This window comes from Schistocerca cancellata, chromosome 8, assembly GCF_023864275.1.
Source record: "Schistocerca cancellata isolate TAMUIC-IGC-003103 chromosome 8, iqSchCanc2.1, whole genome shotgun sequence".
Taxonomy (NCBI): Eukaryota; Metazoa; Arthropoda; class Insecta; order Orthoptera; family Acrididae; genus Schistocerca; species Schistocerca cancellata.
Window position 1 is genome coordinate 407634402 of NC_064633.1, and position 26425 is coordinate 407660826.

The 26425-nt window shown below is 43.5% G+C and overlaps 1 protein-coding gene across 1 annotated transcript in view; it reads left to right on the forward strand.

Annotated features, from left to right (window-relative positions):
• Nucleotides 1-7284: 7284 nt before the first annotated feature.
• LOC126094706 (uncharacterized) overlaps nucleotides 7285-26425 on the forward strand; it is a 294462-nt gene continuing 275321 nt past the window's right edge. The window contains exon 1 of the mRNA XM_049909236.1: nucleotides 7285-7407. Within this exon, the coding sequence (XP_049765193.1) occupies nucleotides 7396-7407 (12 nt within the window). The 5' untranslated portion in view covers nucleotides 7285-7395. The remainder of the gene's footprint in view (nucleotides 7408-26425) is intronic.

Here is a 26425-nt window from a genome sequence, read left to right on the forward strand (position 1 = left end):
TGGCTATCCATCGAATAGTATTTTTCTGGAGTTGAGAACAAACACGAAGATTGGTCATTTAACAGTAAATCTTGCAGTTGACGTTTGGGGCTTCAAAGTCACGTGCAGCTATTAGGGAAGTAACATCTCTAAGCAATTACAGGGGACAGACTGCTGGGCCCAAGAATTTCTCCCAATGTGTGCAGACAATGCATTCGGTTGATGAGGCGGAAAAACGGCCTACGTGGACCTACGTATTAGGTGCCTCTTGCCATAGCAGAGGCTGGGGGATTGAGAGAAATCCAGGTCACCCAGCCAACACATTTCGGTAGTGTCATAAATGGCCTTTGTGAACAGCGATGGTGGCCATAAAAATCCACAAGTTTCTATGCTCACAGTGGACTGGACACTACTGAGGGTGCTGTCAGATGGCGTCGTCCCTCGGCCTGCAGATTTTTTTGGATAGCCTCAGACATTCAAAACAGTTTTAAAAGAATCACAACATATATGGCGGTTCTGAAATGATCTTATCTTAGTTTAGATAGGGGCCCCTGGTCCGACATGCAGTAGTGTTCAGGCCATGCAGATAAGGATCTCCCCGACGAATGTATTTGGAGCTATACGGAAACTCAAAATAACATGCTGCCTAAAGTGCATGTGGGTAAAAAAAGTCAAGAGCACAACGTCTCCTCCTCTCTGTGCAGGAATTTGCGGGTCACGAATTGGCCGCTTCTCCTGAAAAGAGAATATTGGTATCTTAGATGAATATTGAAACTTCCTGGCAAATTAAAACTGTGTGCCGGACCGAGACTCGAAATCGGGACCTTTGCCTTTCGCGGGCATTGGCAGACGAGTTAGAGGGGAGACAAGGAGCTCGTGGCATCTTGTGATTGGCACGAAACCTTTGTGTGTGGGTGGGGAGGGGGGAGGGGGGTTTCAGGAGTGCTTTTGTGGAGTTTACTGAGGTTTGTTGGAAAGTGAGGAGATGAGAAATTTGGTCTTCCAATTCAGACTCCTGTCTAGAGTAGGTGTTCTGATTCAGACTCCGGTCTGGAGAGGATACTGGTCTCGACTTTTGTTAAGACTTTTGTTCAACTCAGACACTTCTCCTTAGCTTGACTGCGCACTAGCACTGGTCTTGGCTGGGAAGCCTGTGGTCGGGATTTAGTTGTAATGACTGACAGTTTAGAGCTCGGTCAACTCGGCCAACTTGCTGTGCTAAGTGCAATCTAATTCGTGGCAGGTCTGCCACTTTGATGCTTGATCTCCCTTTGCGTGCTGCTGTGTAAGTGACTCAAATTGGTTCGTTGTATGACTGGCGGATGGGAGCGTCAACGCTGGAATCTGCCAAGATTTCTGGGCTCCATTAGAGATAATTATGGTCCGTCTAACAGGTCGTCAACCGCGACTTTGCGTAGTTTGTGCCTGCGGTAGGGAATTACAGGCACTGCGCATCGCTGCTCTACAGACGCTGGAAACACGACCCTCACCTGAGACGGCGCCACACGTCGAGAAAAGGGAAATTGTTTTGCCGCTCTGGCTTGTTGTGGCAAACAAGATCACAGACTCGCCACTTGTACTCAGCTGCACCAACGTAGTGCAACTTCTGTGTAGAATAAATCCATCAAAGTCTATTCAGTGTTAAATAATTTCAGATTGTGATATCCATGTTTTCAGCCAGAGTAAATAGTTCAGTCAGACAAACCGTTGTCTTTGCTAACCAGCCACCATCAAAAGTAGTGTTCCCTATTCGTTGCATATTTGTCATGCCATCAGATCTGGTTTTATTTTTATCATCTCGCTTAACATTTATCTTTTTGTCCTGTTTTATAATCACTAAAATTGTGTCATAACTTTTATAAAATATGTTGATACACTACTGGCCATTAAAATTGCTACACCAAGAAGAAATGCAGATGATAAACAGGTATTCATTGCACAAATATACACTCCTGGAAATGGAAAAAAGAACACATTGACACCGGTGTGTCAGACCCACCATACTTGCTCCGGACACTGCGAGAGGGCTGTACAAGCAATGATCACACGCACGGCACAGCGGACACACCAGGAACCGCGGTGTTGGCCGTCGAATGGCGCTAGCTGCGCAGCATTTGTGCACCGCCGCCGTCAGTGTCAGCCAGTTTGCCGTGGCATACGGAGCTCCATCGCAGTCTTTAACACTGGTAGCATGCCGCGACAGCGTGGACGTGAACCGTATGTGCAGTTGACGGACTTTGAGCGAGGGCGTATAGTGGACATGCAGGAGGCCGGGTGGACGTACCGCCGAATTGCTCAACACGTGGGGCGTGAGGTCTCCACAGTACATCGATGTTGTCGCCAGTGGTCGGCGGAAGGTGCACGTGCCCGTCGACCTGGGACCGGACCGCAGCGACGCACGGATGCACGCCAAGACCGTAGGATCCTACGCAGTGCCGTAGGGGACCGCACCGCCACTTCCCAGCAAATTAGGGACACTGTTGCTCCTGGGGTATCGGCGAGGACCATTCGCAACCGCCTCCATGAAGCTGGGCTACGGTCCCGCACACCGTTAGGCCGTCTTCCGCTCACGCCCCAACATCGTGCAGCCCGCCTCCAGTGGTGTCGCGACAGGCGTGAATGGAGGGACGAATGGAGACGTGTCGTCTTCAGCGATGAGAGTCGCTTCTGCCTTGGTGCCAATGATGGTCGTATGCGTGTTTGGCGCCGTGCAGGTGAGCGCCACAATCAGGACTGCATACGACCGAGGCACACAGGGCCAACACCCGGCATCATGGTGTGGGGAGCGATCTCCTACACTGGCCGTACACCACTGGTGATCGTCGAGGGGACACTGAATAGTGCACGGTACATCCAAACCGTCATCGAACCCATCGTTCTACCATTCCTAGACCGGCAAGTGAACTTGCTGTTCCAACAGGACAATGCACGTCCGCATGTATCCCGTGCCACCCAACGTGCTCTAGAAGGTGTAAGTCAACTACCCTGGCCAGCAAGATCTCCGGATCTGTCCCCCATTGAGCATGTTTGGGACTGGATGAAGCGTCGTCTCACGCGGTCTGCACGTCCAGCACGAACGCTGGTCCAACTGAGGCGCCAGGTGGAAATGGCATGGCAAGCCGTTCCACAGGACTACATCCAGCATCTCTACGATTGTTTCCATGGGAGAATAGCAGCCTGCATTGCTGCGAAAGGTGGATATACACTGTACTAGTGCCGACATTGTGCATGCTCTGTTGCCTGTGTCTATGTGCCTGTGGTTCTGTCAGTGTGATCATGTGATGTATCTGACCCCAGGAATGTGTCAATAAAGTTTCCCCTTCCTGGGACAATGAATTCACGGTGTTCTTATTTCAATTTCCAGGAGTGTATTATACTAGAACTGACATGTGATTACATTTTCACGCAATTTGGGTGCATAGATCCTGAGAAATCAGTACCCATAACAACCACCTCTGGCCGTAATAACGGCCTTTATACGCCTGGGCATTGAGTCAAACAGAGCTTGAATGGCGTGTACTGCGTGTGCAGCTTCAACACGATACCACAGTTCATCAAGAGTAGTAACTGGCGTATTGTGACGAGCCAGTTGCTCGGCCACCATTGACCAGACGTTTTCGATTGGTGAGGGATCTGGAAAATGTGCTGGCCAGGGCAGCAGTTGAACATTTTCTGTATCCACAATGGCCCGTACAGGACCTGCAACATGTGGTCGTGCATTATCCTGCTGAAATGTAGGGCTTCGCAGAGATCGAATGAAGGGTCTTAACACATCTTAAATGTAGCGTCCACTGTTCGAAGTGCCGTGAATACGAACAAGAGGTGACCGAGACGTGTAACCAATGGCACCCTATACCATCACGCGGGGTGATACGCCAGTATGGCGATGACGAATACACGCTTCCAATGTGCGTTCACTGCGATGTCGCCAAACACGGAAGCAGCTATCATGATGCTGCAAACAGAACCTGGATTCATCCGATAAAATGACGTTTTGCCATTCGTGCACCCAGGTTCGTCGTTGAGTACACCATCGCAGGCGCTCCTGTCTGTGATGCAGCATCAAGGGTAACCGTAGCCATGGTCTCCGAGCTGATAGTCCATGCTGCTGCAAACGTTGTCGAACTGTTCGTGCAGATGGTTGTTGTCTTGCAAACGTCCCCATTTGTTGACTCAGGGATCGAGACGTGGCTGCACGATATGCTACAGCCACGCGGATAAGATGCCTATCATCTCGACTGCTAGTGATATGAGGCCATTGGGATCCAGCACGGCGTTCCGTATTACCCGCCTGAACCCACCGATTCCATATTCTGCTAACAGTCATTGGATCTCGACCAACGCGAGCAGCAATATCGCGAAACGATAAACCGCAATCGCGATAGGCTACAATCCGACCTTTATCAAAGTCGGAAACGTGATGGTAGGCATTTCTCCTCCTTACACGAGGCATCACAACAATGTTTCACCAGGCAACGCCGGTCAACTGCTGTTTGTGTATGAGAGATCGGTTGGGAACTTTCCTCATGTCAGGATGTTGTAGGTGTCGCCACCGGCGCCAACTTTGTGTGAATGCTCTGAAAAGCTAATCATTTGCATATCACAGCATCTTCTTCCTGTCGGCTAAATTTCGCGTCTGTAGCACGTCTTCTTCATGGTACAGCAAGTTTAATGGCCAGTAGTGTAGTTCAGTCATCTCGCTTAACATGTATCTTTTTGTCCGATTTTATAATCACTAAACTTGTGTCATAACTTTTATAAAAGATGTTGATATATTAATCACCCATCAACAATTGAGTAAGATAGACAGGGCCACCATTCCATTTAAATTATGTCAGCACTGAAGTTCACTTGGATACTGTTAAATGTGGTAAACTCTAATGGAGGCAATCAGCAACAAACACGGTCAAAGGGCAAAATAAATTTAGCAGAAACCTGGAACAGTCCGTCAAGTGAAATATTTACTATTTAAAGTGAGTGCTGTCGGGGTGGTGATTCACAGGCGCCTGTCTCTTTCCAAAATGTACCCCAAGTCCAGTGTAGTCCTGCAATTTGGTGAGCGCTGCTAGGATCCTGAACTGATGGGACCTCTGTGACCACCAATGCGATTTCCGTTACAAGACTTCTATTTTCACACGTTGTTGCCCTGAGGTAAATTAGTTTCGTGTAACCATAAAAATTGCTGCCGCTAAATATCTTGATGATTTGTAAGTTTTGTTTGTGTTGTTGGTTTGTACTTTTCATTCATTTGTTGTTGTGGTTTCTGTGTCACAGGCACAAATTTAATCCAGGGCATTGGCGCAAAGACTGATGAACAGGGACTTTAATTCATCACTACTTCTCTTGCCGGCCGAAAACTGGTAGTGAATATTTCATTCACCACCAGCATTCGAACCTGCTAACCTCTAAGGCCCCGGGAGTAGACAGCATTCCATTAGAACTACTGATAGCCTCGGGAGAGCCAGCCCTGACAAAACTCTACCATCTGGTGAGCAAGATGTATGAGACAGGCGAAATGCTCTCAGACTTCAAAAAGAATATAATAATTCCAACCCGAAGAAAGCAGGGGTTGACAGATGTGAAAATTACCGAACTATCAGTTTAATAAGCCACGGTTTGCAAAATACTAACACGAATTCTTTACAGACGAATGGAAAAACTGGTCGAAGCCGACCTCAGGGAAGATGACTTTGGATTCCGTAGAAATGTTGGCACACGTGAGGCAATACTGACACTACGACTTACCTTGGAAAATAGATTAAGGAATGGTAAACCTACGTTGCTAGCATTTGTAGACTTAGAGAAAGCTTTTGACAATGTTGACTGGAATACTCTCTTTCAAATTCTGAAGGTGGCAGGGGTAAAATACAGGGAGCAAAAGGCTATTTATAATTCGTACAGAAAGCAGATGGCAATTATAAAGGTCGAGGAACATGAAAGGGAAGCCGTGGTTGGGAAGGGAGTGAGACAGTGTTGTAGCCTATCCCCGATGTTGTTCAATCTGTGTATTGAGCATGCAGTAAAGGAAACAAAAGAAAAATTTGGAGTAGGTGGCTCTGAGCACTATGGGACTTAACATCTGTGGTCATCAGTCCCCTAGAACTTAGAACTACTTAAACCTAACTAACCTAAGGACATCACACACATCCATGCCCGAGGCAGGATTCGAACCTGCGACCGGAGCGGTCACGCGGTTCCAGACTGAAGCGCCTAGACCGCACGGCCACACCGGCCGGCGCCTTGGAGTAGGTATTAAAATGCATGGAGAAGAAATAAAAACTTTGAGGTTCGCCGATGGCATTGTAATTCTGTCAGAGACAGCAAACGACCTGGAAGAGCAGCTGAACGGAATGGACTGTGTTGAAAGGAGGATATAAGATGAACATTAACAAAGCAAAACGAGGATAATGGAATTTAGTCAAATTAAGTCTGGTGATGCTGAGGGAATTAGATTAGGAAATGAGACACTTAAAGTAGTAAAGGAGTTTTGCTATTTGGGGAGCAAAATAACTGATGATGGTAGAAGTGGAGAGGATATAAAATGTAGACTGGCAATGGCAAGGAAAGCGTTTCTGAAGAAGAGAAATTTGTTAACATCGAGTATAGATTTAAGTGTCAGGAAGTCGTTTCTGAAAGTATTCGTATGGAGTGTAGCAATGTATGGAAGTGAAACATGGACGATAAACAGTTTGGACAAGAAGAGAATAGAAGCTTTCGAAATATGGTGCTACAGAAGAATGCTGAAGATTAGATGGGTAGATCACATAACTAATGAGGAGGTACTGAATAGGATTGGGGAGAAGAGGAGTTTGTGGCACAACTTGACTAGAAGAAGGGATCGGTTGGTAGGACATATTCTGAGGCATCAAGGGGCCACAAATTTAGTACTGGAGGGCAGCGTGGAGGGTAAAAACCGTATAGGGAGACCAAGAGAGATTCAGAAAGATGTAGGTTGCAGTAGGTACTGGGAGATGAAGAAGCTTGCACAGGATAGAGTAGAATGGAGAGCTGCATCAAATCAGTCTCTGGACTGATGACCAAAACAACAACAACCTCTAAGTGGAGCACCACCACAAAGGCGTGCGTTAGCCCCTCGGCTACGGAGGCTTATGCGTTTAAGCTTCCTAGAGCCAAACGGTCGTCGATTTTACCTAAACGGCCCTTTGTACAGCACTCGAGCCAAAGACGCCACGGAGGCGGCCGCATCACGTGGCCAGCGCGGCCCGGCGCTAAACAATGGAGAGGGAAAGGCGGCGAGCGGCCAGCAGGAGGCGTGCGTGGCGGTTCTTGGCGGCTGCGCAAGTCGGGGGCCCGGCCAGCGGCCAGTGGCGCGCGAGACGCGGACTGCGGTGCGTCGCACGCGGGAGGGACCGAGCAAGCACGCCGGCTGCCGCTGGACTGTAGCCCCGCCTCAGCATGCTCGCCTGCGTGAGTACCGCACCTCACTGTTTGCGTATGCACGCACTCTCCCTCACCGGTCTGTTGCCGCCAAAGGAAGTCTGCGAAAAACATACCGAGCTCAAGCTACACAGTGCGTCGTCACATTATTTTCGCTACTGAAAAATCTACAAATAAGAGCACGTGCTCAACAATTGGACTGATAACTGTATCAAGTTAAAGGAGGGGATCGAACTGCTCACAATTATAACGAACTATTAACTACAACATGCTCCCGATTTTCAGGATTATCCAATCGGTTGATTATTCGCGAATGACAGAGCACGCGGTCGCGTCCCCTGTACGCGGTTCAGTATAGATCTGAGAAGCGATCACTATAGTACGATTTGTTTTGGGCTCCTCCACTATATTGCAATTTGGCACTTTTTAATCGATGACATACCATTTTTAGCGGTGTTTTATATCGACGGACAACGAATGTAGGGGAAAAAAATTCCGAGCTTTCCTGCTCTAATGTTTTAATCATATGTCACCTCAAGATGTGGCTTTAACACCACGAAACCGGTAGTGGTACAGTAATAAAGGACCATAATACAGCTGGAACGGTTATACATACCCAAGATGAATACTCATAGCTGTGATTGACCCACCTACAATGTTGTTCAAAATGGTTCAAATGGCTCTGAGCACTATGGGACTTAACTGCTGATGTCATCAGTCCCCTAGAACTTAGAACTACTTAAACCTAAGGACATCACCCACATCCATGCCCGAGGCAGGATTCGAACCTGCGACGGTAGCGGTGGCACAGTTCCAGACTGTAGCGCCTAGAACCGCTCGGCCAATCCGGCCGGCTTACAATGTTGTCTGCAGTATCCTCGAATAATCCCATTATTTTGAAAAATTAAAAACGAAGCGCGAAATATTGTTATACTTAGAAAAATATTTCTGTCAATGGTACACTACTACGTTTGTAATGCATGTTTTACCGCGGGAAGACGATCCGGACCCCAATCCCACCGTCGCACAACCGCGGTATGTGTAACACTTAACCTCAACTTGAAGATAACAATAGCTCCTTCGTGGAATAAAACTGCGACATCTTCCACTTGGAAGTGGGTGTGAAGGTGACAGTAATGAGGAATTTAATATTGCTACTCGTCTAACCGCCGGCCGCGGTGGCCGTGCGGTTCTAGGCGCTGCAGTCCGGAACCGTGGGACTGCTACGGTCGCAGGTTCGAATCCTGACTCGGGCATGGATGTGTGTGATGTCCTTAGGTTAGTTAGGTTTACGTAGTTCTAAGTTCTAGGGGACTGATGACCTAAGATGTTAATTCCCATAGTGCTCAGAGCCATTTTACTCGTCTAACCGATCTTGCGAAACAAATTTCTGGCTCCTGTGCGCAGAACTTTCTAGATAAAAAATACAGGTTGCGGCAGAAACAGAGTCCGGTTTTAAACATTTTATTTGACCATGGAGATACAGCTACGCATTATTAGCGTGAATTGTTGGAATTTTATTAAACATTTCAGTGTTTCTAAATTATGCCCACTATTGTTGGCGATACAATTGTTTGTACGAACACGCACATTCGCTATAACGTTGCAACGAATATCTCTTGTTATTGTCTCGATTTTGGGATGAATGTTGGTTTCCAAATTCCCAATAACTGTCGGCCTGTTAGGAAACACATCCGATTTCAGAAGTCTCCACAGAAAAAAGTCACAAGCCGATAAATCGAGTGAACGGGTTGACATTACCAAAGCTGGAAACAAGACGCTCTGGAAACATTCTGCTTAAGACTGTCATGGACTTTGTGGTTGTGCGAGCGTTGCACCGTCCGCTTGGGACCCCAACACCTACTAATTATTTTGCGACGCATTTCCAGCATTACGAACGGTTGCAACACAACAGTATATCGATCTCGTGATAATCCCCTGCATCATTCTCCAAAAAAAAGTATAGATCAATAACACAGACATGCCCCAGCACAGAGTAACTTTTGAGTTATGAAATGGTTTTTCATGAATTTTATGAGAATGTACCTGAAGTACTGTACCCAGTACATGATTGTTCACATAGCCGGATAAATTAAAATGAGCAATCGTCAGATACAAAGAAATTCTTCAGAAAATTCGGGTGAGTGTTGAACATCTCCAGAAGCTGCGTACGGAACTTGTTATGTGTTTACTGTTCTCTGAGTAATAATTGTTGCACCACTTGCAGAGTGTAGGGATAGGAATGAGTATTGAGATGCAACAACAGTCGCTGAGTTATATCAAGGTTGTTAATGACTCGCAAATGCCGACGAACTGGTCGCGCCGGACTTCCCTGAAAAGCAGCCGTCACTGTTGCGATGTTGTTCGGGGTACAAACCGTTCGTAGTCTACCAGGTGGTGACTTATTCGTTGCAGGTGCCGTTGCTCTGAACTGCTCAGCCCATCTTGTAATTGACTACTGAAGTGGCAGTTGATTAGTACGAGCAATATCAACATTTTTGATGAAACTAATGCTCCGTTCGCAGGACACTATCACCATATTTGAAAACGCGATGATCATTCGACCAACGATGCATACTGACGTAACACCGAGTACCACACTACGCACTAGTACCAATATCATTCCCAAGGCCGCTCTCAACAATGACGCACAGTTTAAAGCAGGCCACTGCCACTCCCTGCATTTATTATCCTTATATCTACAGCAACTGTACATCCATACACTGAAAATCACCATGACACTTTCTTCGTGACCTCTACGAGAGCGATACGCAGGAAAATTCTAGTAGAATCCTAGAATCATCACTTAAATTTGGATCTTACTAATTACCCTTTCACGAGATAGTTGAGTGTGTCTTCAGAGTGTGCCACTTCCGTTCTTTTAATATCTCCGTGACGCTCTCCCATGGGTCAAACAATACCACTACCATTTGTGCAGCCTTTCTATTGTAATGAAGCATTTCGTCATCAGCCATCCTCATACCAAGGAAAACAAGGATGGATAATTTATTTTATTTTCTTCCAACATCCGCCAAGTTCCATTAATAGTCATTTCTTTTTCGTGTCTTGTTTCGGACCATCAGGTCAATTTTCAAACCATGGCCTTAGATGTAAATATAATCATACAGTCCCACTAATGTACATCTCACCATCTATTCATTATTCCTTATTAGAAAGCATTGCATAAACACAGACTGACAAACTTCGCATGAGTATACAATGCTTTTTCTTTTCAATCGATTTTTCTGCGTACGACTGGAAAGAAATAGCGTTGTATACTCATGAGAAGTGTTGTCTTAACGCCGTGGTTTGAAAATTTAACTGATGGTCTGAAACTAGTCAGCACGAAGAAATGACTATTACCGCAGCTGTGACGGCTACTGGAAGAAAACGAAAAAAATTAATACACAAGTTTCTGCTCCTATCATTCGTCAATATGTGGAACTTCATAAAGATGGATACAACCTACCTCGTCAAATGCAATGCAGAGCGTACGGTAGCAAATGCCAAACGTATGCGATCTAGACAACACGGTATATAAGTGCCAACAACTGTTGCCGATCTCTTCAAAGATTTTTTGTCCTACGTATTTAAAATTTCTGGCTGTGAAAACATAGGTGACGAAGTCGTCAGCGAAAGGTTACAAAGCGATGTCTACGAACCAGGATTTGGGTAGCTAAGTGACCCAGGTATAAAGATGAACATGTGTTCCGTACGGGAAGAGAGCTAAGGCGAAGCGATCTGGAAACAGATTATCACACACACGCCGATGTACTGAAATCAGCTGTTCTGTAACTAGATAGCCCAGGCCAAAATTCGTTTGGCAATAGCTATGCTTTGACTCCCCAGGAAATGAGAACCTTCGTCTGCGAAGAAGTGAGTGAGAAACAGAAGGAAGAGAATTGAACGATTATTTCGTGAAACATTACTGAAAACAGGTGATACATAATACCCTATGACGTCCATGTTGGGCTGTTTATGGTGCGAATTTTTATGATGCAAATTAAAATAATTATCTAAGTGAGTTACTTTTACTTTCTTCTACGGTGCGTCGTTATGGCTTCTAATGTAATCCACTCATCTAAGACCTCGAAACGCATAGCGCAGAAAAATAAAACAGGCGTAGATTCGATATACGATGTGTTTTAATTGCAGTTTTATAAAACAATTGCCAGTTCCCGGCGAGTAAATCGTATGTAAAGCAGAAATTTTTAAATGTGGTATGTACATGGTTTATAAATACAGTAAATAGCAGTTTCTGGTAAATATATATGTATTTTGAATATCTATATACAGTATATGGGTCTGGATAGGAGTATTCGGTTAACCGTGTAGTTCCACTTCTGGGCTGAGTCTGACCATCGGTAGATAACTGCGAGTTGAAGTGGTTAGACCTACAGGCCTGTTAGTTTCATGCTTGCCTCTAATGCTATAGCAATACTTGGTAAACTACTGAAGTGTGTTGCAGAGAGCAATATTTTTATTTTCCACTCGCAGGAAGGGAGTGGTGGTAGTGATGGCTTGTCTACCTCTGCGCCCACCTCTGAACGAGTTTTTATTTACCTAATTTTAGCCGGCCGAAGTGGCCGTGCGGTTCTAGGCGCTGTAGTCTGGAACCGCGAGACCGCTACGGTCGCAGGTTCGAATCCTGCCTCGGGCATGGATGTGTGTGATGTCCTTAGGTTAGTTAGGTTTAAGTAGTTCTAAGTTCTAGGGGACTAATGACCTCAGAAGTTGAGTCCCATAGTGCTCTGAGCCATTTGAACCTAATTTTATCTTCGAAATCTTTACTGGATAAATACCCGTGGGACTGAATAACATTTGCAGTTTGTGCCCTGAAAGACAGTTTTTGAAATTGTCCTAGGCGGTCCTTTCGGCTTGTATGGGGTCTTTTGTAGAGTGTCTGGCAACTAAAATTTTTGTTTCGTTTTCCCGCCAGTAAAACAATGTTCTGGCTACTCGCATCTCCCTTGTGGAGGACGAGATTAGTGTTTAACATCTCGGGTTAGGAAATTAACCGTGCCCTTTCAAAGGAACCGTACCGGAATTTGCCCAAAGCGGTTTATGGAAATCAGGGAAACCTAAATCAGGATGGCCGGACGCGGACTCGAACCGTCGTTCTCCCGAATGCGAGTCCAGTGTGCTAACCACTACGCCACCTCGACCGGTATTTCCTTGTTTATTTAGGATCTTTCAAAAAGCGCACTGACTTTGATACATCAGATTATGAACTTATTTTTTCAAAACAAGTTAACAAAATACTTAAACTCGTTCATCACACCCTTCCATTTCATGTGTGAAAAATGATGTCTGGCATATGACTTTCTCTACGGCGCTGACATGCCAGATGTGTTCCCGTGAAAATCGCCGACAGCTTGACAAGACTGCACTTGTATTTCGCAAACAAAACGTCCAGTTTCCTCATATAAGTATGATTTAATATAACCTCATAGACATAAATCGCAAGGTGTTTGGTGAGCATTGTGAAGTATCATTTACGCCAGATAAGGAGATCTGGAAAACGCTCATGGAACAACTCAACTATATCGCGGCAAGTGTGACAGGTGGCACAGTATTGCAGAAACCAGGACACTTGAGCATTTATTCTATTGAAATGTGTCTACAAAATTCTCTCATCACCGCACGGCATCGGTTTCTATTAACTGTCACAACTTATTACGTCCCATCTTCAAAAAAATAAGAGCTGATTATGCCGCTCATTCAAAAGAGTCAACAGCGGTGGATGCATTTTCCTATTGTGAACCATGAAAGGATTTTGTGACCCGTAATTATGGCAGTCCTGTTTATTCATGAATTCATTTAAGTGCTTCACTAATGATGATGATCCTCGGAAAAGTGTCCTCTTCTCAGAAACCAGTCAACGAACTATCGCCTTTCCTCTTTATTGGTTTTTTCAGCTGTTGTGCTGAATTCTATAACGGGGTGAAGAAAATCATGCCACGAACCACCGCAATGGTTGAACAGATTGGCCAGGACAAGGGCTGTCCGAATACCTAATGTTCATTGTTGAGCCCGTTTCGTTGAACTTCACAGTAAGTCTGCGTACTGTTGATTCATTCGGTGCTTCGTTTCGTTCTTGAGTCGCGCGAAGACTTTCTCCGTCCATATAAAATATTTTGCAATTACCGCACACTGCGCAATGGTAAACTGTCACATACCTAGACACACAATGAAAAAAAAACGAGAAATTCAGACAAACACCAGTCGGAATGTGTATGGAAACCGATATAATGCACAATATTGCGATCAATCGACAAACAAAAGTATTCTACGCTATTCAAAACCGGCGCGCTTTTGAAGGAACCTTTTATGTGCTCGATTTCCTGTGTGCCTCCGGCCAGATATGGGCGTCATATACTTGAGCGGTATGGTAGAATGAAGTGTTACAAATGTTTTGTACGCAGTTTCTATTGTAGGCATGCTGTAGTTTCCCAGTAATGAATCGTAGCCTCTAAGTTGCTTTATCTACAACTGAGTCTATTTGGTCGCTCCATTTAATATCTCATATTGACAATCCTAAATATTTGCATGACATGACTGGCTATAGCTGTGACTCCTTAATACTGTAATCAAAATATGCTTCGTGAAGTGCACGACTTGTGTCTTTGCATTAAGAGCAAATTATCAGTCTTTTCACGAGTCCGATATTTTGTGAATATGTGACTATACATTGCTGCTGTATTTCACCGGATGGAATTTCCTCACAGATACCTGCATCTTCCGCAGAAAGTTTGATATTGAAGCTAATATTATCTGCTAAGTAAATAACATTTAAGTTTAGTTCGCAACGCTGCAACTAACATCGGATGCTCGTAAAGTCATAATCTTCCTGGGTCATGGGTAAACCTCTAAATATCCTAATGTTTTACTAATTTCTTTACAGATTATCATTATTGCAATTATTTTCAATTAATAAAATATATGCATGTGAAACAATAAAGTAAAAAAAAACATTTATGTAAAACGTAAAATAAGAAATTAAATGAAACAAATCTAGGTGACACTGTTCTTGCAGTGGCCATTTTCGCAGCAGCTGTATATAAATTGGAGCTGTTTCAAAGAAAATGCCTTTTTTGCATGCTACACATCGAAATTTTTACTTTTATTTACGCACCCAGACGCGTTTCGCCCTTTTTTTTTTACAAGGCATCTTCAGTGGGTGTCCTGAAATATTACATGATTTGTCCATTTTTACACATAGGTTATGGTTTCACATCTAGGTTATAGATTTAAAAACAGTTCCTTAACGTTCTTTTTATGAAATGGAAAGGTACTTACAGGTAACTTCTAATTCATTGCATCTAAGCAAACTGCTTTTTCTCATCTGGCAACCAGGTGGACATCTTACAGTTCACTTTGAGTTCACTGCTTACGTTACACATCACTGTAACTGCCATCTTTTTAATACAGAGTTTCATTTGTTTTTCTAAGTGTTACCAACATTATCAGTTTCTGCAACAACGCGTCTGGGTGCATAATTAAAAATAATAAATTCAATGTGCAGTATGCAAAAAAGGCATTTTCATTGAAACAATTGTAATTTAAATATAGGTTAAATTAACAATTAGAATAGAAATGAATGTTAAAGTATTTTAATTAGGTATATTGAAAATAGTCTGGAAGCACAATGAGCACGGCTTGTTTTCCAAAAATGATCATTCAGAAACCATCTTTATGACACAGGGAAGTATGTGGCATGACAGCTTAAATTTCTGTTGCAACAAAAGTCTTCATTTTTCAAAATTAATTAATGGTGGTAGGGTATTTCACAAAATTTCATGTTATTACAAAAGCTGATTGTACGGTTTTTAAGAACATTAATTACATATCAACTTTTGTAAAAAAAAACGTGTTGTTATGTATCATTGTTTGCCGGCCGTGGTGGCCGAGCGGATCTAGGCGCTTCAGTCCGGAACCGCGTGACTGCTACGGTCGGAGGTTCGAATCCTGCCTCGGGCATGGATGTGTGTGATGTCCTTAGGTTAGTTAGGTTTAAGTAGTTCTAAGTTCTAGGGGACTGATGACCACAGATGTTAAGCCCCATAGTGCTCAGAGCCTTTTTTTTTTTTTTTTTTTTTTTTTTCTTCTTCTCAGTACCATCTGAACCATTTGTATCATTGTTTCGGAGATATTCCCTCTAAACCTAAAATACCAAATTAACTTTCCGGGTATCACTTGGGAATGATCCCTTATGAGTACGCTCACACGTTCCCCATTAACTTGCAGTTTGAGTTCACTTTACAGGTTCTTAATAGCCTCACCACTTTGCTTCACACTTTCTGTGAGAGAGTCATACCACATGAGAAACATAGCATATACGAATAAACTACAACTGCTGTGTTACAGAACGCAGTTGTCGTCCACAGCTGTCTGGTTACCGGCAACTGAGAAGAGCGATGTGCACAGAACAAACTCATTCTCTGATTGCCTGTTGTATGGTAGCTGTCTTGTAAACAATTAGCTGTCAATCAGTTTGTTATTCTGATCCAGGTACAGTAGGTCCTGTAGGCAGGAGAGCGTTGAATGTTATAAGTCACAGTTCCACCGGAGCTGAAGCTAATGTCAAAATCTGAAAATATTCTCACATCAAAAATGCCTATTGTCCGCCTTACGAATTAAACATGTTACCAGGAAAAGCAGCAGATATATGCGGCTACTTCTGCATTTAGCATGACAGTGAGCTCTAAGGTTAAAAGTGGCCATTTGTTATGTGCAAATAAGTTTAAATATATGACGAGTCCCAGCAGAGCCATGACTGTAACCCTTAAGCTTTCCACTGTTACTTTTCTTTCGGAGTGAAATATGTAATGTATGGTTATTTTAATTATGTCGTGGTCAGAATACAGGAAAAAAATATTTTCCGCTGTTCCTTTTTCAAACGCTGGAAGGGGTGGGACAGATAGTGTTATTCCAAGTACCTCCGGGATTCCAGAAGACGACTGCGCAAAAAGTACAAGACATACAGAAAACAGACGCACATCAGTGCATAGAGCGACTCGACCAGTTTTTAACTCCTATTACATCTGCAGAAAATGGGCATCTTAGTGACGCGGCAAGCGTCATGTGCTCTGCAGTCACTGACGTGAATTGTCTGGGAAAGCGCGACGGCACCCTGCTTTGCAATTCAGTTCATTGGGTTGCCTATCTCCAGGCGCAAACTATTTCGATGCGACAGTGCAGCACGTACCAGACGGTTAATAGTGAAACTTGAAGACAGCATAACCTATGGGTGCAAGTCGTAGTTGGAGAACGTATGCTGTACCTGTGCGTCTGATTTACAAGGCTGTGGTCTCGGTTTAGCTTTTGGTTAAATGTTAAAAGGTTGTGATCTCAGTTTTGGGTCTCGGTTAAATGCTAGACTACAAATAAAAAGATCCGCGATTCAATCCCGATGGGATTTTCTCTTCTGACTCACATAGCTTCTCTGATCTCTGTCATCTACTGGTTAACGTGAAAAATGCCATGTTATAACGCTGTCGACTTTAAATTGTAGTGCTCCCCGTAAGTGGTTGGGTAACACAGTTCATAGTTCTGGGAAAGATAAGGAAATGCCATATCTAATTGGGCCATGTCTAGTAAAAGACTGTGGTGTTCAATCTCACGTTCAACAAAGAAAGCTTTACAATTTTATCATAGTATAATCCGCTAATAGTTACCTATCGAACGGTCGGTTGTATTTATTCCTTTATGGCGATCTAAGTGCAATGGATAATTTTTTGAAGTAATTTTATTCGACCGACAACCACAGTTCCGTAATTTCTTTCTTGAACGAGAGCAGTATGCTCGTCTTAGACATCGGCTGAGAAAAAATTATAAAATGTCAGTGAAGAAATCCCAATGTGCGATGTTCACAAACATTCCTCTTTAATTTTTGGGAATATTCGTATGTGGAATCTATTTATTAAATAATACAGAGATGTCGTATCGTATTGTAACGCAGTAACACTTTCACACTTCTTGTAGGACATGAAGTAACGCTGATGAAAGGAAACGTTTGTACCATGATTTGGTTCTTACGGCAGAGAATTACAAGGTGTTTCAAGAAAGTTCATCCGGTTTCACAAGACTATATCTCTCACGTGAATGAAGATATTTGGAGAGGTGTACATTCGATCAATGACTGGAGATACTTCGGCAGCGGTGTCTTGAGTATGATTTCTTCTAGTGGCCTGGTGTTAGTAATGGTCTAGATTTTGATCAGATGCTTGAATAAAGCGCAAGGTTTCTTTTTGGCGGTTTTTTCAATCTAAGAGAAATCTCTTCTTGTAAGACATGGACGCTAAATTCCATTTTCATCATTATAACAGTGAAATATGACTTTATTCTGTATGTTCCAATAACCAGCAGCTGTCCACAGCTGATAATCAACTATTTCCGAGTTACAAGCACGCTAACACAATTCCGTCCTCAGACGTCGTTACATACAAGCCGACTCCACCATTCTTCCAAAATCAAAGATGCCGAAGATGGTATGAAAATATAAACTAAGACATAAATGTCTGAACACAAGAAGATAGAAATTATGCGTTATTTTAAAATATGATTAGTGTTAATATATTCAGTTACGTTTTTCTTCAAATCTGTTTTAAATCAAAGTGGGGCAACGGCCTTGCCGCAGTGGATACACCGGTTCCCCTGAGATCACCGAAGTTAAGCACTGTCGGGCGTGGCCGGCGTTTGGATGGGTGACCATCCAGCCGTCATGCGCAGTTGCCATTTTTCGGGGTGCACTCAGCCTCGTGATGCCAATTGAGGAGCTACTCGACCGAATAGTAGCGGCTCTGGTCAAAGAAAACGATCATAACGACCGGGAGAGCGGTGTGCTGACCACATGCCCCTCCTATCCGCATCCTCACCTAAGGATGACACGGCGGTCGGATGGTCCCAATGGGCCACTTGTGGCCTGAAGACGGAGTACTGTTTTAAATCAAAATACCTGGATGACCATTCTTCTAGGACCTACAGCATTCATGTCTTCTGAACACACACACAAATTTTCACGTTGAGTTAAAATAACGAGACTGCAAATAGCGTGAGGTCAAGAAGATATGGGCACCGCTGCCAAAGCCGTAAGACGCGTGAGTTCACAAAACGGTACCGTAATCTTCGTTTCGGGAATCGGTAGGTTCAATACTGGGCACAAATCATCAGCCAAAGATTGTTGTAGAGTATATGAAAAACTTAACCATGTGGCATCCCCTTCAAACAATTCTGAGTGAACTGCGACGCACCATACCAACAGCAGGCAATAACGCTACATATGCTCGAAAAATATGGGATCAGTTTGGATGTTTTTCATATGTCTGGTGGAGGGCATATTGAACATCTCTGAGGGGTAAGTGCAAACTTTGATTCTAAATGTAATTGTAAAATGTTCTCCAGGTTTGCATATTAATGGGTGTAAAAAATGTACAATTTGATTTTTTTAAAATGAAAAACATTGTAGTTATATGTAAGATAAAATTTACTCGAAGTTCCTGTCTTCATTTGTATAGAAGATACAGCACTCTGAAGTCGGGTGAATTTTTTTGAAACACCTGGTGTCACTTAGGCGCAAGACTGTCGGCTGTACATGGGGCGGCTCTCATTTTATCAGTGACACAAAGTGACAGCATTGGAAGGTTGTCGATACTTTTATGCTACAGAGTGATTATTGCTAGTTTCTCACGTAAACAAGAAACACCTGTTCTCTCGCACTAATAGTTTGGGTGCCTGGATGGCTCTACTTAGTGACAACATTGCAGTTCATTGTTACCATGAAAAAATCCGGAAGCCAACGCGCAGCAGAATCGCTTGGCAACTGGTTCATTTAAGGATGGAGCGTTGGAAATATAAAACTGCTTAACGCATTATCTAGAGTACTGAGAACCCAGGTGGTGGCCATACCTTTGCGTTATTACGACACCAAAAAAATCCGCTTGCTTAGCAAGTCGAAGGCAGAATGAGGAAAAATCATCATACCTTCGTAGCATTTGTGGACCTACACAGAGCGTTCGACAACGTAAAGTGGAGCATGGTGTTAACAATTCTTAGGCGATATAAGCGGAAGAACTGAAGAATTCTCCTGTCTGGGAACTAAGGAGGCACTAAGATGGAACATACCGAAAGTAGATCTCCACAATACAAGACAGCGTCCTTCAATAAGAATATAGGTAGTGCTATGGTAGAATTTGATGAAAGTAAACCTCTGGACCATAGCAGAAACGTGGACCGTCGGAAATCGGAGACGATGAAATTGGAACCATTTGAAATGGGATGCTGTTAAGGGATTTTGAATGTTTAGTGGATAGATGGAGGGCGAAATGAAGTTTTAAAGACAATAGGTGAGAAGGGTAGGACAGGTTAGTAGCGCACCTGTTATCATATCCAGAAGTAGGTAACTAAGTGCTGGAAGCAATTGTAGAGAGGAAAAAGTAGCAGGGACGGATAGAGACTAGAATATGCTGATCAGGTTATGGAGGATACTGGATATAATAGTCACGTAGAGATGAAAAATTAACAGCATAGAAGTAGGTGTATAGTACAAGGTAGTCGAAAGACTGATGACAAAACCTTTTGTTTTTTGCATTCTAACACTGAGTCATTGATGCAGTGTGGGAAACAAACAGAGGTAGTACTCACGATACGCTTCCTGATTTCTGTGATGGCCGTTATTACTAAATTACTCGACTTCGTGACACACGCAAGCACTCTGGTTCCTTGTTGACAAGTTGTGGGCTGTGTTTTGGGTAGTTTTCACACTCATCACACGGCCCGAATGGTAGGGGAACCACACAGCACGACGCCGTTCAGTAACTGTCTGAAATAATATGTTAAAACAATTAAAATTACGCTGAGTGTTTCGTTTCGTATTTATCATTCATACGCTTAACATATAACTTGTGTCCCCTTTAAGACTCGTCCAGGATCTTTTCTCTGTTCTTTCGTTTTTTTTCTTCAGTTTATTTGTGTTGGGAAGTAAATGGTGTAAGAACTAATACTACTGTATTCTGTGTTTCGTTCGAAACAGTACTTTAATTTAAAAGATATTTCTATATTAATAACTGGAATGAGAACTGATGTACACTAAAAATAACCAAACATGCAAGTATTTATGCACTACATTGTCAGAATAATAGATTTAAATTACAGAAATATGTACCAAAATCTCGGAAATGTGCACTAAATCACATTAGTCGCGTAATTGCACAGGATAAATTAATACAAATTAGGAACTCTTACAGAAATAATTAGAAATTACTGATGTTTGTTAAAGGTGTGTAGCATAATATTATTCTGAAGCAAATAAAATTATTTTAACAGACAATGATGCTCCATCAACACCTTGGTAGTCGGGTCTTATATACAGGGCGAGTCAAAAGTCCTTGGACACCTTTATAAGTTGGAAGATTAAAGGGAAAATTGAAATGTAATGATGGGAACATAGGTTTGACGTGGAGCCGCAAATTTTGGAGTGAATATCATTCATGGCCACCATCTTTAAATCCACCATTTTGGATTAAAGTCATTTTTTAATGGGAAGGGGGTGTACGACACATCAAATAACACTCGCTTGAGCTCTGGAATTGAGTGGTGTAATTTGTTTTTGTCTATCTTGTACAGTTTAGAAGTTATTAATGTTCAAATTTACCTTGATACCGACTCATGTCTCGGGATGGACAACACGTAGAACATGTGTTGTAGCAGTCGGTATGAAGGTAATTTCCCAACTTTAAACATTAATAACCTCTAAACTGTACAAGATAGACAAAAACAAATTACACACTAAATTCCAGAGCTCAAGCGAGTTTTATTTGATGTGTCGTACATCCCCCTTCCCATTAAAAAAAATTACTTGAATCCAAAATGGCAGATTTCAAGATGGCGGCCATGAATGACATTCACTTCAAAAGTTGCGGCCCCACATCAAACCTATGTTCCCATTATCACATTTCAATTTTCCCTTTCATCTTCCAACTTATGAAGGTGTCCAACGACTTATGACTCACCCATCCTGGTTCCTCCGTCATTCATACTAAATTGAAGTGTCATTTTATACATACAAGCTGGTTCTGTATTATTTCTGCACCCCATGCATTGATTGCAATCTGGATGCCGTGACAAACTTCTGGGTTCAGCGCAAACAAAGAGCTGAGTAAAAAATATAAGATTAGTTATTAATTAAATTAATCAAAAGTTCCGCAAAAGAAGTGAAAACAGCGGATGCCCTACAGAAGGCAACCTGAGTGACAGAATTTACCCTGTCACCCTTGGTCTTATTTTTATCGGGTTGCGTAAAATACCTTATAAAGAAGACTGCTTTGCCGAAAACAATTCCGGAATTCAAAACACCCATCTCTAATGAGCCCGCGTCGGTGACTCCACAAAAATTCTAGAATATGTGGTGTGAAATGGAGTATCGTTTAGATGCCGTCCATGTGATCAAGGAAAGTCATATAGAATTCCTGTGATGTACGTAAGCAAAATCTGAAATGCCGAAACTTCAAATCCACTCTCAAACATTCCGAACTAAAATTTCTCTGCCCTTCTACCAAACTGTTGGCATATTTCAGTGGAATAAGACTCCACATCAAGCCGCCTTCCTCTGTTGAGCTGGGCATTAAAAATGAAAACACCGGTCAACTGCTACCTTCTCTCGCTGTTGGAGACAGCGACCATTAATGTTTTGCTATCACCATGCATTAGTAGTCATACAATAGTAGCCTCGACCTGAATGTACAGGACTAAATTGATATAGATTTATTAACTGAGTAAAAAAAAATAAAAGAACTAACTCTGAACTTGCTACAGTATGACAATTATTGAAGAACGTAAATTAGTTACAAACTACGGCGTGCACACATTTTATTCAACACGTAAACTTTCTATAGTTATTCGGATTTAACTTATGATATGTTCGAGATACCTCCCATCATTGGAGATGATGTGGTGCTGACGACTAGCGAAATTCTGCATGACCCCCTGAAGTGTCGAAACATCGATGTTGTCGATGACCTCCTGAATGGCTGTTTTCAGCTCAGCAATGGTTTTACGGTTATTGCTGTACACCCTGTCTTTAATAAAGCCGAACAAAAAAGAGTCACATGTGTTCAGATCCGGTGAATACGGCGGACAATCGTTGCCCTTGCCAGTGGCCTCAGGGTATCCCAGTACCAGAACGCGGTCCCCAAAGTGCTTCTCCAGGACATCAAACAGTGCTTCGATTGGGTCAAGCTCCGTCTTGTATGAACCACATCAGGGTCACTTTGGATAATGGGAAGGATATGATCTTCCAAAACCTTCCCATACCGTTAGGTAGTCACCGTGCCATCAAGGACAGGTGACTGGACATTGCACACCACAAAGTCACCTGTTGAGGGTGAAGAGACTTCTCGACGGCGAAATGCCCCAATTTTGCTTATTGAAGAACCAATCCAAATGATAGTGGGCTTCGTCGCTAAACCAAAACATACATGCGCATACTAATTCCCATCATGCCCCACAGCCAGCCGTGCAGTTTGAACCTTGTAACGCAAACCGTTCAGAAGCTATGATGATTTTATTTCATACAGGTCAATAACTATCACCATGTATAAGAACCACAACGACGTCATGCATGTTTAGCAGGATTTGGGTGACGTGACTTGGGAGCGACTTGTACTCAGATCAATGCTTACACAGTTCAGGAGTGTGGAATGGTGCATAGTTTTACTGAATGTATAGGTAGGCTAGAGAGCGATGCAAGTGAACAAGCAGATAGACCCTGTCGACGGTTAGTCTGGTATCGTTCGTCAGTGACCGTAAAAAATATCAGATGCCCCATTTTATCTCATGGAAGCATTTCCAACACTAGAATATCTAACTCACACGTCTGAACGCTTCTCTTTTGAGAAGAAGGGTGCATGACGTCCCTTGGTGTTCTGTCGTACCCACAGTACTCGTACCGAGTCACAGGAGTGTTCAGTGTCAACGTAGACTAATCGGCTCAGGTTCCTTTTTACTTGTTACGACTCGCGGCATTCACGTGCCCTGGTAATCAGTGTACCGTGATGTGTGGCGACCGGAGGTACACTATCTGAGCAAAAGTATCCGGACACCTCTATGTAATGATAAATTGACCAGTAGGTATCACGAGAAGAGAACCCGCCAGAATCAAAGGAGGCAGGGAGTAGACTAATCAGCTCTGGTTCCTTTTTACTTGTTACGACTCGCGGCATTCACGTGCCCTGGTAATCAGTGTACCGTGACGTGTGGCGACCAGAGGTACACTATCTGAGCAAAAGTATCCGGACACCTCTATGTAATGAGAAATTGACCAGTAGGTATCACGAGAAGAGAACCTGCCAGAATCAAAGGAGGCAGGGAGTATTGTATTCTCGATAGAGAAACAGCAACAGCGGAGCAACTTGGTCAGGAGAGCCCGGTGACATCGAACGTGGACAACTCATTGGATACTACCTGAGTTACTGAGTAACAAAACCATAAGGGTCATTTAGGCCATTCTAAAGCTGTTGATGTCGATTGTTGCTGACATGTTTGTGAACTGGAAACGCCAAGGATCATCCACAGCTAAGCGAAGAGCAGGCAGAGAGCGTGTACTGGCGGTCAGGAACTATAGGAGGTGGTTGCAACAACATCGCATGAAATCAGCGGAACGAATCTCTCGTGAGTTCCAAAGTGGTGCAGACAGTCCACCTAGCACAGTTACCGTGCGTAGCGAATTAAAAAGAATGGGATACAAGGATCGAGCAGCTCCTCACAAGTCGCAAATTTGTATAGTCAGTGCTAAGCGACGCTTGAGGCGGAGCAAAAAGCGACGCCACTGGACAGTGGAAGTCTGGGAATGAGTGATTTGGATTGATCAGTAACGCTGTAACCTGTGGCAATCTGATGCAATGATTTGGGTTTGATGCCTGGAGTACGTTACCTGCCATCACGTATAGTGCCAGCAGTGAATTCCGAGGAGGTAGGTGTAATGATATGGTGATATTTTTTGTGCGCAGGATTTTGTCACCTTACTGCACTTAAGAAAATGCTAAATGTGTAAGGACATGAACACGTTTTGTGCAGTGTGTACTGCATACAGTAGGGGAACAGTTCGGAAATGATGATTGTAGCAAATGTCGTAAAGCAGCGTCAGTGAGACCGAAGTTTGTGAACAACAACGTTCCTGAAATGGACTGGCCTATTCATTGTCCCAACCTGGACCCAATGGAAGACATTTGGGATGAGAAAGAACGTCGACTTCTCTCCGGATCCTAGCGTTCAGCATCATTAGCTTCTCTGGTTTTGGTTTTTGAGGAAGAATGGGCTATCATTCCTCAACTGACATTCAGGCACCTCATTGAAAGTGTCCCTCGCAGACCATACGCCGTCGTAAAGGTATGTAGCTTGTACAATGTCCAGTTGGGGTTTCCTGGTTTTCGAATGTAGAGAGTCATGATGCTGTCCTTAGGCATGGTGTCGACATAACTGAAAGTGTCACTGGCAGACCCCAAGCCCTCGTAAACGTACACAGCTTGTACAGTGTCCAGTCGGGGTCTTCTGGTTTTCGACTGTAGACAGTCATGACGCTCTCGTCAGGCAGGGTGTAGAACTAACTGTCGGTAGTCCACTTAAAACCACGTTTTGTGGGTGGATGTTAACACAGGAAGTATTTGCATGTTGTAAGGAGGCAGGTTCTCTGTACATCCGTAGCGTCTGACCATAATTATATTGTGCATACCTTGAGGATGGGCACCCCCTGTGGCGCCCTCTTTGTCTCGTATCTTCCGGATGACACACGACTGCACGATATCGGAGTTGGATTTTGCTGCGATGAAATGCGCTGATACCGCGTCTCTTGTTCAGCCTTCGTTCGACCGTTACGCTCAAGGAACAGTGCAAGGTCTGTCGTCATACCTCATGAGGCACGCCGAACTAATAGATTTGCAGAGGCGCTCTCTCTCTCTCTCTCTCTCCAGCGCAACAGCTATCTCGTATTCAATTTCTCATGAGCTTATTCAACGGCCCTCTTAACTGTTATCAATTTATATGTGCAGATGTGTAACCTCTTCTTCTCAACAGAATTTTTTCTGTGATATCATTGTATCATTTAGTTTCTACCAGTAAGTTGTTGTTAGATATCTTAGGGTGACGACAACTCATTAAATACCCATTAGGACTGAAAGACTGTCCTTGGAAATGAAGGCATCTGTGGACTTGTGAATATGCTCCTCTGCATACAACTCAGTGTCTCCGATTCTTGTCATGCAAGTTGTTGACAATGAACAATCGTAATCACTGACACTGCCGCTGTGCATACAGCAATGTGTTATGTCGGCAAGAGCCTAAGGCGCTTTTTTGTGCTTGAAATTATTAGTTTATGAGGCAACAGAGTAAACGTAGGGATGGAAAGTGTTAGTATTCGCAGGTGGTTTGTCGCTCAGTGAATGTATTTCCTAACTGTGTTGTTGGATATTGATAGTGATTACATTCATTTTGGCATAAAATACAAGCTTACCGAATACTGAACTCCATTTTTGACTGGATTCTAGAATTCCTAGCAGACAAAACATAACATGTTGTTTTAACATCAACAGATGAAAAAGTACAGTGTAGGCTTTAGAGGCTGGTAGTTACGCTCTTAGGGAATTTTGTTATTTAGGTGTTAGTTCGTGGTCGAAGGGATGTTTATGTGTCCGACGTTTCGTCTCATAATGCTGGAGATACACTAATGACTCAAAACATTGCGACCGTTGCCCACCACGACCGACCTAGTGGCCTTGCAGGCTAGTGACACGGCAAGGGCTGACTGGTTTGGTGCAGGCACTAGTGTTTGAAATCACACCGTTCAGCACGCATTTTTGAACATGGGTCTCTGTAGTAGACGACCCCTGCCTGTCACCTTGTTGTCCCAGTACATAAACGTAAACTTCGTCCGCAGGCCCTAGCAGGCTTACCGATACAGACCCACCGCCGTGTCGTCCTCCGGCAGTGGCGTCATTGAATATGGTGTGGAGGAGGAAGGGTCAGCACTCCGCTTTACCGGCTGTCGCAAGTTTTCGTA